This window comes from Durio zibethinus, chromosome 26 (genome assembly GCF_047325235.1).
Source record: "Durio zibethinus cultivar Kanyao isolate XHJ-2024 chromosome 26, ASM4732523v1, whole genome shotgun sequence".
Lineage (NCBI taxonomy): Eukaryota > Viridiplantae > Streptophyta > Magnoliopsida > Malvales > Malvaceae > Durio > Durio zibethinus.
In genome coordinates, this window is record NC_143187.1 from 6,620,589 (window position 1) to 6,633,191 (window position 12,603).

The window sequence follows — 12,603 nt, forward strand, 5'->3', positions numbered from 1 at the left end:
TTTTTAATATATTAAACTTAAAATAAATTTGACAATGAATAAAATTAAAATTGAATATAAAATTACAAATAATTCAAAAATTAATAGGCGTAAATAACATCACTTTTTAAAACCTTTTTTAATTTACTTATTACTCTGTCAATTGACTCATTAATCGCGATTAATTATCAAACCGTACGAATTTCACTTAAGAACCTGATAAAATGTAAAAGTTGATCCTACTCCATCATTATAGCAACTATGCAATTCAACTGCTGTCTAGTGTCATTAATAAAGGCATCAAATGCGGCATTCATAGAATCCACCATATCCAAGCAACTTGCGGAAACTTTCGTATAAAAACGGTACATCTTTTCAATGTTCAACTAGAATCCATTAATGACAATATGTTTAGACTTGACCTTACCATTAATTTAAAAAAGAATGATAAATTGAACTTGGATAAAGCTCCAAGCAAGGATCAGGTTCATGCTAATATTGATCTGCATCCGAAAAGGCAGTGCCAACTGCCTGAAAGGTACAGCGTATAGAACTTTCTGGCTATTGATCGTGGTAAGTGGTGGGCTTTTTAGTTACATGCGTATTGCCGACTTCCAATTATAATTGAGAAGATATATAGGGAGCACGATGTTAGAAAAATTTTGAGAAAATAAAAATAATAAAAAAAAATGGTTATGGGATATGAAGAATATTATTTTAAAAATAATTATATTTATAAAATATAATAAAATTTTAAAATTTTTTGAATAAGAAGTAATAAAATTAGTTAAATAAAAAGATTTATTTATAATAAACGAATAATCATAAAATTTTTATTAAAAACATTATGACAACTGAATAATTATGTTTTTTATTTAGTCATATCTATTAAAAAATTTATTTTTTTGTTCAAATATGCTTATTTAAATAAAAATAATATTTTATTAATATTTAAAATTTTAAAAATGTAAAAAAATTAAATTAAAAATAAATTTATTTACTAAATAAGTTCAAGTATCCAAATGTCCAATTTTTAATTTTTAAAATTATTTGTCTTAATAAAAAAAAATTTTAATAAACCCAAATATCTTAATTTATGCACTTAATTCAATTATTTAAATAACATAATTAATTTTTTTAGAATTATATATAAATAATTTTTAATATTAAATGCATCATTTTGCAAACTACCGAGACACTGTAGTGCCAACATCATTAAACAAGTTTTTGGTTTCTTAATGTTGACCAGGCTTCGAGTCATTGCCTTCTTCTGCCTCCGTACAACTCGATGTTAATATAAGTGGTGACTGATAGAGAAGCAGTCGTAAAACATATTATTTGTGAATTAGAGAGAAAAAAAGATGATTTTAAGGCTGAAGCCACCGTCTTCTTACGCATGCTTGCTCTCCTTCTTCTTCGTTCTTTTCATTTCGTGCGGCAAATCCAACGCCCAGAATGCCACCACTGACCCCTCGGAAGGTACTTTCTCTATCCCTTCATATATCTATGTCGTTAGCTAAATCCAAAACTATGCAAATTCAAGCGTGTCAGTAGAAAACTGTGGAACAAGTAATCGAGAAACACCATGTCAAGTACTGAATCTGAAACTATCTAGCTAATAACTTGTTTCACATATATACTCCCTGGAACTCATAATTAGATCAGATATCTCAGCTGTCTTCTGGTAATTATATTGGGTATTGTTTTTGAAGTGGTGGGTTTCTCAAAAAATTTTGTATAGTTTATTTCCCATCGGAAAATTCGTTTGCCTGATAACTACAAACATATACCATTTTATACTTCTTTTAAAAAATTATCCGAATATCATAATACATAAGTTTGTTATCTAAACATGATAGTTATATTCATGCCTTTGGTTTCATATAATGAGTTGTCCAGATCATGGATTGAAAGTTTAATTGAATATCAGTCATCCATTTTTTCTCATCCAGACAATTTCATAACCAGGTGTGCTTTTATCATTGAAGTTGATCTGGCAAGTTAAAACTGGTTCAAATTCAGAAATATCTTTTTTAATCAACTTGTTGGAAGTAACCTTTCGCATAAAATTATTGTTGTTTGCAAACTAATTAAAGGATTCTCTCGTGCACGTAGTGGTTAAAGAAATATGAAAATGAAATCCTAACTTGCAGTTATTTAATTAGAAATGATCCCAGCCATATGTCAAGTTGTGCAAAAAGCTGACTTGATTTTAAATCACACACATGTATAAGTAATTACATATTCCATCGGCCGGTTAAGTCTTCATCTATTATATCATTGCATCTCCTGATTGCTAGCCACATGCTTTTAACTCCTCTTTTTTTTTTTTTTTTATCAAAGTCGGTAAGCATGCCGAAATTCTTGAAGCCTTCAATTGACTTTCTTCTTTAATTTGATACATCATCGATCAAAGAATTTTGTCCATTGCCAATAATTTTTTCTCATTCATCTTCAATGTTAATTGTTAAAAGAAAATTAGTTTCTCATTTATTGTTTTAAAAAAAAAAATTGTTCAGAAGTGTCTCATTTATAGGTAAAAAATTCTCACTAATTAAAAATAGAATTATATCATAATTATATTAAAATGATATCATAATAACCAAATATATAACGCTAATATAAAGTGTCATAATTATAAAAGTATTTCTAAACACTATTGCCGTACTGATATTGTACTTTCTATATGTGAAAAGCGATTCTAATTTTATATTTTATCTTTACCGCAGCCAAGTTGTAGAGGTTAGATGTGTCATTTTCATTGACCAAATATGAATTTTTTATTTTGAGCTTTTGCTTTATGAACGGTGACTTTTATTAATTTATCACTAATGTCAACATAAATATTTTTCAATCTTTTTTTTTATGACAAAATTTTCTTCTTTGAAAAATCTTTGTAGTCGTATAATTGTGCTAAGTACGGGGTTGACAGTATCAACTAGTATTTTATAAAAAAAAATAGTATCATCTAATAATAAAAACTGTTGTTAATAAATTTTTATATACTTTTTTATGATTCACAACTGCACGTGAAATAACTCATCTCTGTTTTCCTACTAAGCTTATTGTTTGAATTGAATTTTTTTTTTAAATTAAACATTGTTTAATCATTAAAATAAGTGAATAAATCAATTGTAGCATTCTATTTTTGAAACTGCAAACCAATTACCTTTTCCTTAATTTCCCCTTTTTAATTAAGAAGCTTTTGAACAATTTGTCGGAAGGGAAAGGGAACGGGTTTAATTTACATGTCAAAATGTGTCTCCGACCTTTAATAAAAAATAAAAAAGAAATCTTATCAAAGTTCAGTTTTGCTTCCAAATGGTCTCATGTTTCACTGTATGCTTTATTGCTTATAGCTAGAGAAGATAAATGCACTTTTGACCAAAAGTGCCTATCACAAAATATTAATGCTATAACTTTTTTTAAAATAAATATTAATAAATGGGATAAGTTTCTTCTCCTTATTTGAAAAGACTGGTGCAAAACTTTAGTAATTATTAATTTTGATGGAGTCATCTATTCATTCATAGCCATAATTAATTCTGTTGGTCATCTCCTAACATGTTTTTTTTTTTTTTTCGTCTTCAACTATTTTGTTACTGGGGAAACAGTGACGGCATTGAACTCAATCTTCCAACAATGGGATACACAAGCAGGGCATTTATGGAACATCAGTGGAGAGCCATGCAGTGGAATTGCTCTCAGTACAAGTGATTCTGACTTTGACGATGGTGATAATAACCCTGCTATCAGATGCGATTGTTCTTTCAACAGTAGCACTCTCTGCCACATCACTAGACTGTATATGCTTCCCCTCTCACTCTTCTTCTTTTCCTGTTTTACTCTTTATATTATTATTATTATAGTAACAGTTAAATTTAAATTCTCCATATAACTTGAATCAATAGCTTTTTAGGAGGTCTAATAAGGCAGAGAACTGGTTGAGCTTGAAGGTTTTTGAGTCCACATCCATGTCAATTGCACTAAAAGTTTACATGTTTATGCACTTTTGTCAGGAGGGTATATGCTCTGAATAGACGAGGAGTGATACCGGAGGAGCTTTTGGATTTGCCTTACCTGACATTCTTGTAAGAATATTCCTTTGTCTATCTCTCTTTTCTTCTCATGTTTCATCTGTATCAACCAACATCGATTTTTTAAGATTTTCCAAGTGAATGCAGATTTTATGGAGTAATATTTAGTTATCAGTAAGGTTATGTCTTTTAGTCATGAAAAATGGTTAATTATATTCATTCCATTGAGAGAGTTTAAAGTAACTGATTATAATCATTTTATGTTTGGTGATGCAGGAAGATTGATCAAAACTACTTCACAGGTCCCTTGCCAGCATTTATTGGAAATATGTCTAGACTAGGGTTACTGTGAGTACTGAATGATGGTCTCATAAAGCATTTTATTTTGGTAGACATTATTTCTCTGGAAATTTTCAAAATCTATCTAGCTTTGTAATGGTTTTCAGGCCTTAAGAACAAGTTTCCAATAACATTATTTAAGAATTAACAACATAATAAAATGGGAGAAAAACAGGCTGCTGCTTTAATGCTTCCATTTCCAAGCCTATCCAGTAGTTGGTTTGAACTATGAGATTACCTTGATTATCTTTCAACTAATGACTAGTGGAACTCATAAATTTAATCTCATTCCCTTTCATGGAAGGATTGCTTTTATAATGAAGGTGAACCGATAAATTGTTAAAGTCCACTATTTTTGTATGATAGACAGTGACGCTTCTGACATACTGGAATGGAAAGGAAATCGTTCTTTCCTCTGATTTTTATGTATATATTTTATTTTTTTGGTACAATATTTTGGTTTATTTTTGAAACGTGAAGCGTTACTGATACAAGTTACTATTACAATTGCTAATTTCCTATATTCAAGAAACCACTATTCTTTGGATTATTTATTTTATTTTAATATGTGTAGGTCAATTGCACACAATGATTTCTCTGGACCCATTCCAAAGGAGCTTGGAAATCTCAAGGACCTATATATGCTGTAAGACTTGAAGAAACTCTGGATGAGTCCTTTTGTCGACATATAAAGCATCAAATAGTTCAGTTTTTAAGCAAACATTTATTCTTAAATGCTACCATATGCCAATGAAAGGATAAATTAGTTAATGACGTCTACTTGTCAATTAATAGAATTAGTCTAGCTTTTTTTGGTAATAATAATTTCTCTGGAACACTCCCTCAGGTCTATTGGTAATAATAACTTCTTTTTCAGGTCTATTGGTAATAATAATTTCTCTGGAACACTCCCTCCGGAACTTGGTAATTTAGTCAATCTTCAACAACTGTAAGCTTCTACCTTTCTTTAGTTCTTTGTAGGGATGTACGTGATTGAATTTACAGGTTTATCCTATGAAATTATAACGACGGTAGTTTTTGAATTTGACAGTTATATTAACAGTGGTGGATTGGATGGCGAGATTCCCTCAACATTTGCTAACCTTGAAAACCTGCTAACTGTGTAAGAAAGAACTGAGATTGTGACCCTTTCTATGTGTTTGTTGCCTTTTCTGTCTCCAGGAGTACGTGCAAACTGTCCCACTTTACCTTACCCTAATAACAGTGAGCTTTGTTGAATTTCAGGTCGGCATCTGACAATGCTTTCACAGGCAAAATACCTGACTTCATTGGCAATAACTGGACAAAGCTTACATCATTGTAAGTTGTTGAAAATCTTCAAAAAATTTCTCTCTGAATCAGCCTCAAGATTCAGGAAAGGATAGCTTTGGCTAGTTTTTTCATCAGTTTGACTAGTCTGTTAATTTTCGTTCAGGAGACTTGAAGGGAACTCTTTTGAAGGACCAATACCATCCAGTTTTACAAATTTAACCTCATTGACATCGTTGTAAGTAGATATCTTGTTTTTCCAGATACTCCCCCACTCGGCAGGATTCTCTCCCTTTGTCTGCATATTCATAATTGATACATGTATGTATATACGGACTTGTTTTTGATGCTTGTACATCATGTAGGCGTATTGGCGGTATATACAATGGGAGCTCTTCTCTTGATTTCATAAGAAATCTAACGAGTTTGACTGACTTGTGAGTTAGGCATACTCTTTCCTTCCTGTACTCATCTGTTTCTTTTTCTGAAAAAGAAAATGAATGTTTTCATCTAAATTTATTGACTAACAGACTTACTAGATTTTTTTTTTTTTTTGTTTCTTTTTATTTCCTGTAGAGTTCTAAGAAATGTCTTACTCACTGGTGTTATACCATCTTATATCACAGAATTACAATCTTTACAAAAGCTGTAAGTTTTATTTGTAAATTGATTGCTTCAGTAATTTATGATATTTGCTTCTGCTTTATGTTTTTAATTTCTTTTCTCTTCCAGGGATTTGAGTTTCAACAACTTAACAGGCCAAATTCCAAGTGCTTTGTTCAATATGAATTCCCTTGGAGACTTGTAAGCAACAAAAGGAAAACCATCCCTTCAATAGTTGAAAATCTCAGCTTATGTCAGTTTTATCTTGGACTTTTGGGTCTGGCCATATGCTTTTCGCTTGATATTATTCTCCTCTTTCATGCTATTGAAATGGCCAGGTTTCTTGGAAACAATAGTCTGTCAGGTAGCATTCCCAGCCAAAAGAGTGAAACTCTTCAGACTATGTAAGCCATTCTATCAAACCAACTTATGTCATTGCATCAGTTTGATATTATTCGAAGATGTTGTCAAATCTCATATGATGAAAAAATTTGACTTCCAAGCTGCATCTTCTATCTAGTGAACCATCAAATACTAAAAGCAGTTAAATCTTCCTGATTGTGGTAATATGTTCATACATTTTAACTTTTCTGCGAATGAACTTCTTAATGCAGAGATTTATCATACAATTTGCTATCAGGAAACTTGCCCTCTTGGGTAAACTCAGGCTTAGAACTGTATGTATCTCAAACCATGATACTTCCTTACCTTTTTTTTCTAATTTTAACACTGCTTTGAAGCATAAGGCTTTTTTGGTGCTCAAATGGAGCTTACTTTCTTAGAGTTGACATCGTACTGTAAAAGGAACCAATTGCAATTTGCAAATCAATGCCAATATTTAAGGGTGTACTCTGTTTACGCATTGTCTGAAGAGCTTCAAAGCTTATCATTAAAGACCTTGTTAAGAGATTGTTTCGTGACATTTTTCGTGACATTTTGTGTAGGAATTTTGTGGCCAACAACTTCACACTTGATAGCTCAAACACAGAGTAAGTTATCGTCACGTAGCTCCCTTTTTTGCCCCTCTCCTATACATTTTCCCCATGAGTAAAAGTGTGAAACTTTCTAGATATCTAGGAAACTAAATGCTTACTATTATATCTGCTATGTGATGCATTCTTTTAGTTCCTAATCCAGAAGTTGTTTGAAATTTCGCAGGCTTTTACCAAGATTAGAATGCCTTCAAAGAAGCTTTCCATGCAATAGAAATACTCCACGATGTAAGCTTAGCTAAAACTTTGGATCCAGCATCTGTTATTAAGGTTTTAATTATATATAGATTAATCATCACAAATGCTTAGTACTTTGCTAACATATTTCAATGTTGGCATTGGCAGACGCAAACTTCTCAATCAAGTGTGGTGGTCCACAGATGATTTCTGATGGGATAGTATTCGAGGCTGAGAATGGAACTGTTGGCGCAGCAACATTTAATGTAACCAGTACACAGAAATGGGCAGTTAGCAATGTAGGGTTGTTTGCAGACAGACAAAGTCAACAGTATGAGCAAAACACCTTGGTACAAGTGAGAAGTACCAACACTCCGGAGCTGTATCAGACTTCAAGGCTATCCCCTGGATCACTCAGATACTATGGCCTAGGCCTTCAGAATGGGCCCTATACTGTAAACTTGTATTTTGCAGAAACAGGTTTCCCAGACCGAAGCACACAGTCTTGGGAGAGTCTAGCAAGGCGTGTTTTTGATGTTTATATTCAGGTAATATTTCGTTTAAAGTAGAAACTCATAGCATTCTCAACTGTAGATCATACAATTCATGCCCTCCATTTGCAGTGTTTCTATGATCACAATTAGGTCCAATTAATATTACATTTTACTGCTATAATATCTCATCAATGCTTCATCAGGGAACCCGGCACTTAAGGGATTTTGATATATCAAAGGAGGCTGGTGGTGTTGAAAGAGCAATAATTAGGAATTTCACTGCCAACGTAACAGAAAACTATCTTGAAATTCACCTGTTTTGGGCTGGTAAGGGGACCTGCTGTACACCAGTACAAGGTTATTATGGTCCATCCATTTCAGCTATTAGTGTTGTTCCAAGTAAGACACCTTAGCACATGAATCTTTATGTAATATATTCTTCATGTGCTTGTCTTCTGCTCTTAATACCCCTATTTTGTTGCTCAGATTTCATACCGACTGTCAGTGGGATACCACCAGGCAATCCTAAAGAGAACAACCGGACAGCATTGATTGTTGGTATTGCAGTTCCTGTTGCCTTCGTGGCTTTGATACTTATATTTGCAATAATTTATGTTAAGAGAAGAAAAGAAGATGATGATGAGGAAGGTAAGGTTATCTGTGTATTACAAAATATATAGTAATAGTAGTCATAGTATGTCAGAAAAGGGGTATCTTGATATAGAATAATGAATCATCTCATTCAAGATATGGAAGGAAATTTGAGGAAGAGTCACTTTTCATTTTTCAGCTTGGTGGGAAGTAATGGATGCTGTGTATAGTAATCCTCTACACTCTCTTGATAGTAATGGGGAATGGGTTGTTTATTACAATAGACAAAAATGTTTTTCAAAGGCCTTGAGTGCACAGGCACATACTTGCCATGGACAGAAAGATGATTCAAGCACATTGACAGAAAGTCGTACCCTGTCAAGTGTTGATAAGAAAATCGGAGAGACACAAGGCGTTCTCTACTTCTTGGAAAATTAGCTTCAATAATTTGAATTTTAGTCTTCTTAGTTTGGAAATTTTATTAAAATTACATATCTAGTGCCCTGTAGCTGTAGTCAAGGTCCAAACAGCTGTTCTCACCTTCAGATCTCCGTTCAATATCATTCTTTTGGATTAATTTCTCCGAAAATATTTAAAGAACAGAGAAAAGTCTTCTGTCTTTAAAATTGGGATGCTTCCTCTGCACTAGCAAAATTCATAAGTCATTCAAAGTTATATCTAATTATGGCAATTGGTAATATTAGAGAAGTTTTTTTGCATTTAATCCCTCCAACTTAAAGCCTATTAATTGCTTTACTTGACTCTGCAGTGCTTCTTGGTATTGGCCCTAGACCAAACACATTTAGTTACTCTGAGTTGAAAGCTGCCACAGATGACTTCAGTCCTTCAAATAAGTTAGGAGAAGGGGGGTTTGGACCTGTGTACAAGGTAAACTATTTTAGATTGTAACAATGGTAACAGCTTGACATGTAATGATGAAAATTACCGGGAGAGGATGATTTATTACAATGTTACTAAATTATAGTTCTACATTTTAGGGTACACTTTCTGATGGGAGAGTTGTAGCTGTTAAGCAACTTTCAGTAGCATCACACCAAGGGAAGAATCAATTTGTTACTGAGATAGCTACCATATCAGCAGTGCAACATCGTAATCTTGTCAAACTATACGGTTGCTGCATTGAAGGAAACAGGCGCCTTCTTGTTTACGAGTATCTTGAGAACAAAAGCCTTGATCAGGCACTCTTTGGTATGAGAACATTCTTTAAAGAAAAAAAAAAGATAATGGATTTGAATGGAATGATAAAGATCTGCAAGTTTTATTTTCTGTTGTTCAGTCTTTGACAAGAAAATGTAATACATGTGCAGTCAATTTATTTCTTTGTTGATTAATGAACAACTTTATGAGATTTCTTACACCATAAATGTAGGACACGATGACTTGCATCTTGATTGGCCAACCCGCTTCAATATCTGCTTGTCAACTGCAAGAGGGCTAGCTTATCTTCACGAGGAGTCTAGGCCAAGGATTGTCCATAGAGACGTAAAGGCAAGCAATATTTTGCTCGATGCGGAGCTGTGCCCGAAAATATCTGATTTTGGATTGGCAAAGCTTTATGATGACAAGAAAACACACATCAGCACTCGGGTTGCAGGAACAATGTAAGCTTTCGACCTTTGTTGATGAGTCCTCCCTAATAGCATGTCATTTCTGTACCCGAATAGCTAGATTAAGGAGTTTTCTTAGCAAACATTATTCACCAATGTAATTTAATTATCTTGAAGTGGCTACCTGGCACCGGAGTATGCAATGCGTGGGCATCTCACTGAGAAAGCTGATGTTTTTGGCTTTGGTGTTGTTGCATTGGAGATTCTCAGTGGTAGACCAAACTCTGACAATACCTTAGAAAATGATAAAATTTATCTTCTTGAATGGGTAATGAAAGGAAATCTCTCTTTTTGTAGTACGATTTGTTCAGTACCTGTTAAAATTTGAAGGACTTGCTCATGATTATTTATTTCTGCATTGTTGTCTCCAGGCATGGAACCTGCATGAAAATAACCAAAGCCTGAGTCTGCTGGATCAAACTTTAGAGGAGTTCGATGAAAATGAAGCTCTCCGAGTGATAGGAGTGGCACTTTTATGCACTCAAGCATCACCAATAATGCGGCCGTCCATGTCTCGCGTTGTGGCTATGCTTGCTGGAGATATTGAAGTGAGCAGTGTTACAACAAAACCGAGTTATTTAACTGACTGGGATTTTAAAGACATAACAGGCACCTTTATGAGTGAAGAAACACAAACATCCATTGAATCCGATAGCAGCAACATCAAAAATGAGAACAAGACTATATCTGGGGCATATCAACCAATGCTCACTCCAGTAAATGTTACTGAATTCAGTGACAGTATTGGAGAAGGAAGGTGAGAGTTGTTTGTTCCATGCTGCTAATACCATGTCACATTGTCTTAATTGAGTAATCTTGTAATATACGTTGGCAATAGATTGTATACTTGGTTATTTTACTGGAATTTCCTATGAAGCTCACTAAAGTCATCATCAGGAATATTTGCTAACTCGGACCATTCTCTTCGTGGTACACTTGCCTGCAAAAGTAAACAGATCGAGATCAAAAAATTAAGTCAAGAATGTAAAACCCAACCCTGGTTTATTTTTTTGGGTGCAAAACCTGCATTTAAACAAGTTGTTTGGCTGGTGGGGAAAATAGTATTGACCCATTTTCCTCTCCATTATAAGGGAAGAGCAAGCAAGCAATAGGAGGATAGAAAATGACAAAATGGCTAACTAAAATACAAACATCAAAAGGAATTCAGAACATGCTGCCGGCCAAACCAATAAAGATTTTGGAAGGAAAAAACTAGAAAATTTATCCCAATTGGTTGTAGTTGACGGGGTAAAAGTCAAATCGAAAACTTTCACCAAGTGAATTTTAGAGTGTAGAGAACAAGCAGAGGCTGGAGAAATATAACCATAACAAAAGCCGGCTAACGGACAAAAATGAGGAGATAATGTTGTGGTTAACTCCTGGAATTGATCAATCTGTCCATTCCAGCGTTGTTTTTCCTTATCATTTTGCTATAAAATCATATATGTTTTTGAACCAACTATACAGTGAGCTTTTATATTTAATCGAAAATTTTCCCAGGATGATATGTCGCACAATAGTAGCCTTCTCACCAAAACCAGAAATTTCTTTTTAGAAAAAATCTTCTCGGAAAAATTTGTCCCAACATTTGATTTAAAGTACTGTCAGCACTAAAATAAAGATTTAATAGAGAAGAACCTTCACTAATCAACTAGTGGAGGAGGAATAATTTTATTGGAGTAACATCCCAGGAGAACTAGAATCTGGAATGGAACGATTGGGGAGACAAAGTCCCATTCATAAGCCAAGCCAACTCATCATTTCCACAGGAAATGCCCAAAACCTACATTGGATTGGATCTCTGGTCTGCCCCACCCCAAAAAGTAACCGTTGGATGCTGTACACAGCAAACACATTTTAAAAGCCCTTGCCCCCCTCTTCCACTCTGTCCTGGACGGAACCTGAAACCACCAGATTATTTATTTAAGAAGCCAGGAATCTCTTTATAAATATTCCCCCCCATAAACTCTTTCAGACAACGAAAGAAACAGGAACTTCTACAAACACAGAAATCTTGGGAAGAGCTGAAGTGAAGATGGGTATGGTTGTAGTTATCTCTCTACCACTAATTATCTTCTGCATATTACTTGGTGTTGGATGTTACTTCTTGGGAAGAGCTAAAGGGAGACGAGATATCCTTACCAACCCTCAGATTTATGGGGTACCAGCTCCGCCGCCCGATGCAACTCCTCCTCCTCCTTCTACACACACCATCCTGACAACTTAGACAATGTTTGATAGGGGTATCACAGAATTGAAGCTACACCAGGTGCAAGATTGGATTATAAGAATGGGCTCCATTCGAAAAAAATTGTTTTCCCATGTCTCTATCTTTTTGGGTGTAGAGAAAAGTGGATTGTTTATATATATATATATATAGAAGTTGAGATATATTGTGTCGGTGTATATTGGATGAAATATAAATCAATGATTTATAGCATCTATAAATCTATTTTCTAATGCATAATTTAGTTTAATCCAGTTATTTGATGAT

At 33.8% G+C, this 12,603-nt stretch overlaps 1 protein-coding gene and 1 pseudogene across 3 annotated transcripts; both read left to right on the forward strand.

Moving 5' to 3' along the window:
- Nucleotides 1-1,179: 1,179 nt before the first annotated feature.
- On the forward strand, nucleotides 1,180-11,005 carry LOC111274192 (putative LRR receptor-like serine/threonine-protein kinase At1g56140). 3 transcript variants are annotated; one of them, XM_089755775.1, is made up of 24 exons: nucleotides 1,180-1,458; nucleotides 3,594-3,783; nucleotides 3,999-4,070; nucleotides 4,293-4,364; nucleotides 4,930-5,001; nucleotides 5,233-5,304; nucleotides 5,407-5,478; nucleotides 5,601-5,675; nucleotides 5,791-5,862; nucleotides 5,990-6,061; nucleotides 6,201-6,272; nucleotides 6,357-6,428; nucleotides 6,566-6,631; nucleotides 6,842-6,904; nucleotides 7,172-7,216; nucleotides 7,386-7,447; nucleotides 7,565-7,944; nucleotides 8,094-8,289; nucleotides 8,377-8,538; nucleotides 9,251-9,369; nucleotides 9,480-9,690; nucleotides 9,872-10,103; nucleotides 10,227-10,377; nucleotides 10,481-11,005. In XM_089755775.1, exons 1-24 carry the CDS (start codon nucleotides 1,341-1,343, stop codon nucleotides 10,868-10,870), a joined length of 3,108 nt encoding a protein of 1,035 aa, XP_089611901.1. In that variant the 5' UTR covers nucleotides 1,180-1,340; the 3' UTR covers nucleotides 10,871-11,005. The 3 variants fall into 3 exon arrangements, with proteins under 3 accessions (XP_089611901.1, XP_089611903.1, XP_089611902.1); XM_089755777.1 differs by lacking the exon at nucleotides 10,227-10,377 and having other exon boundaries at nucleotides 1,298-1,458; nucleotides 10,481-10,652; XM_089755776.1 differs by lacking the exons at nucleotides 9,251-9,369; nucleotides 9,480-9,690 and having other exon boundaries at nucleotides 1,299-1,458.
- Nucleotides 11,006-12,004: 999 nt separating this feature from the next.
- LOC111318643 (uncharacterized) lies at nucleotides 12,005-12,557 on the forward strand (annotated as a pseudogene).
- The last annotated feature ends 46 nt before the right edge of the window (nucleotides 12,558-12,603 follow it).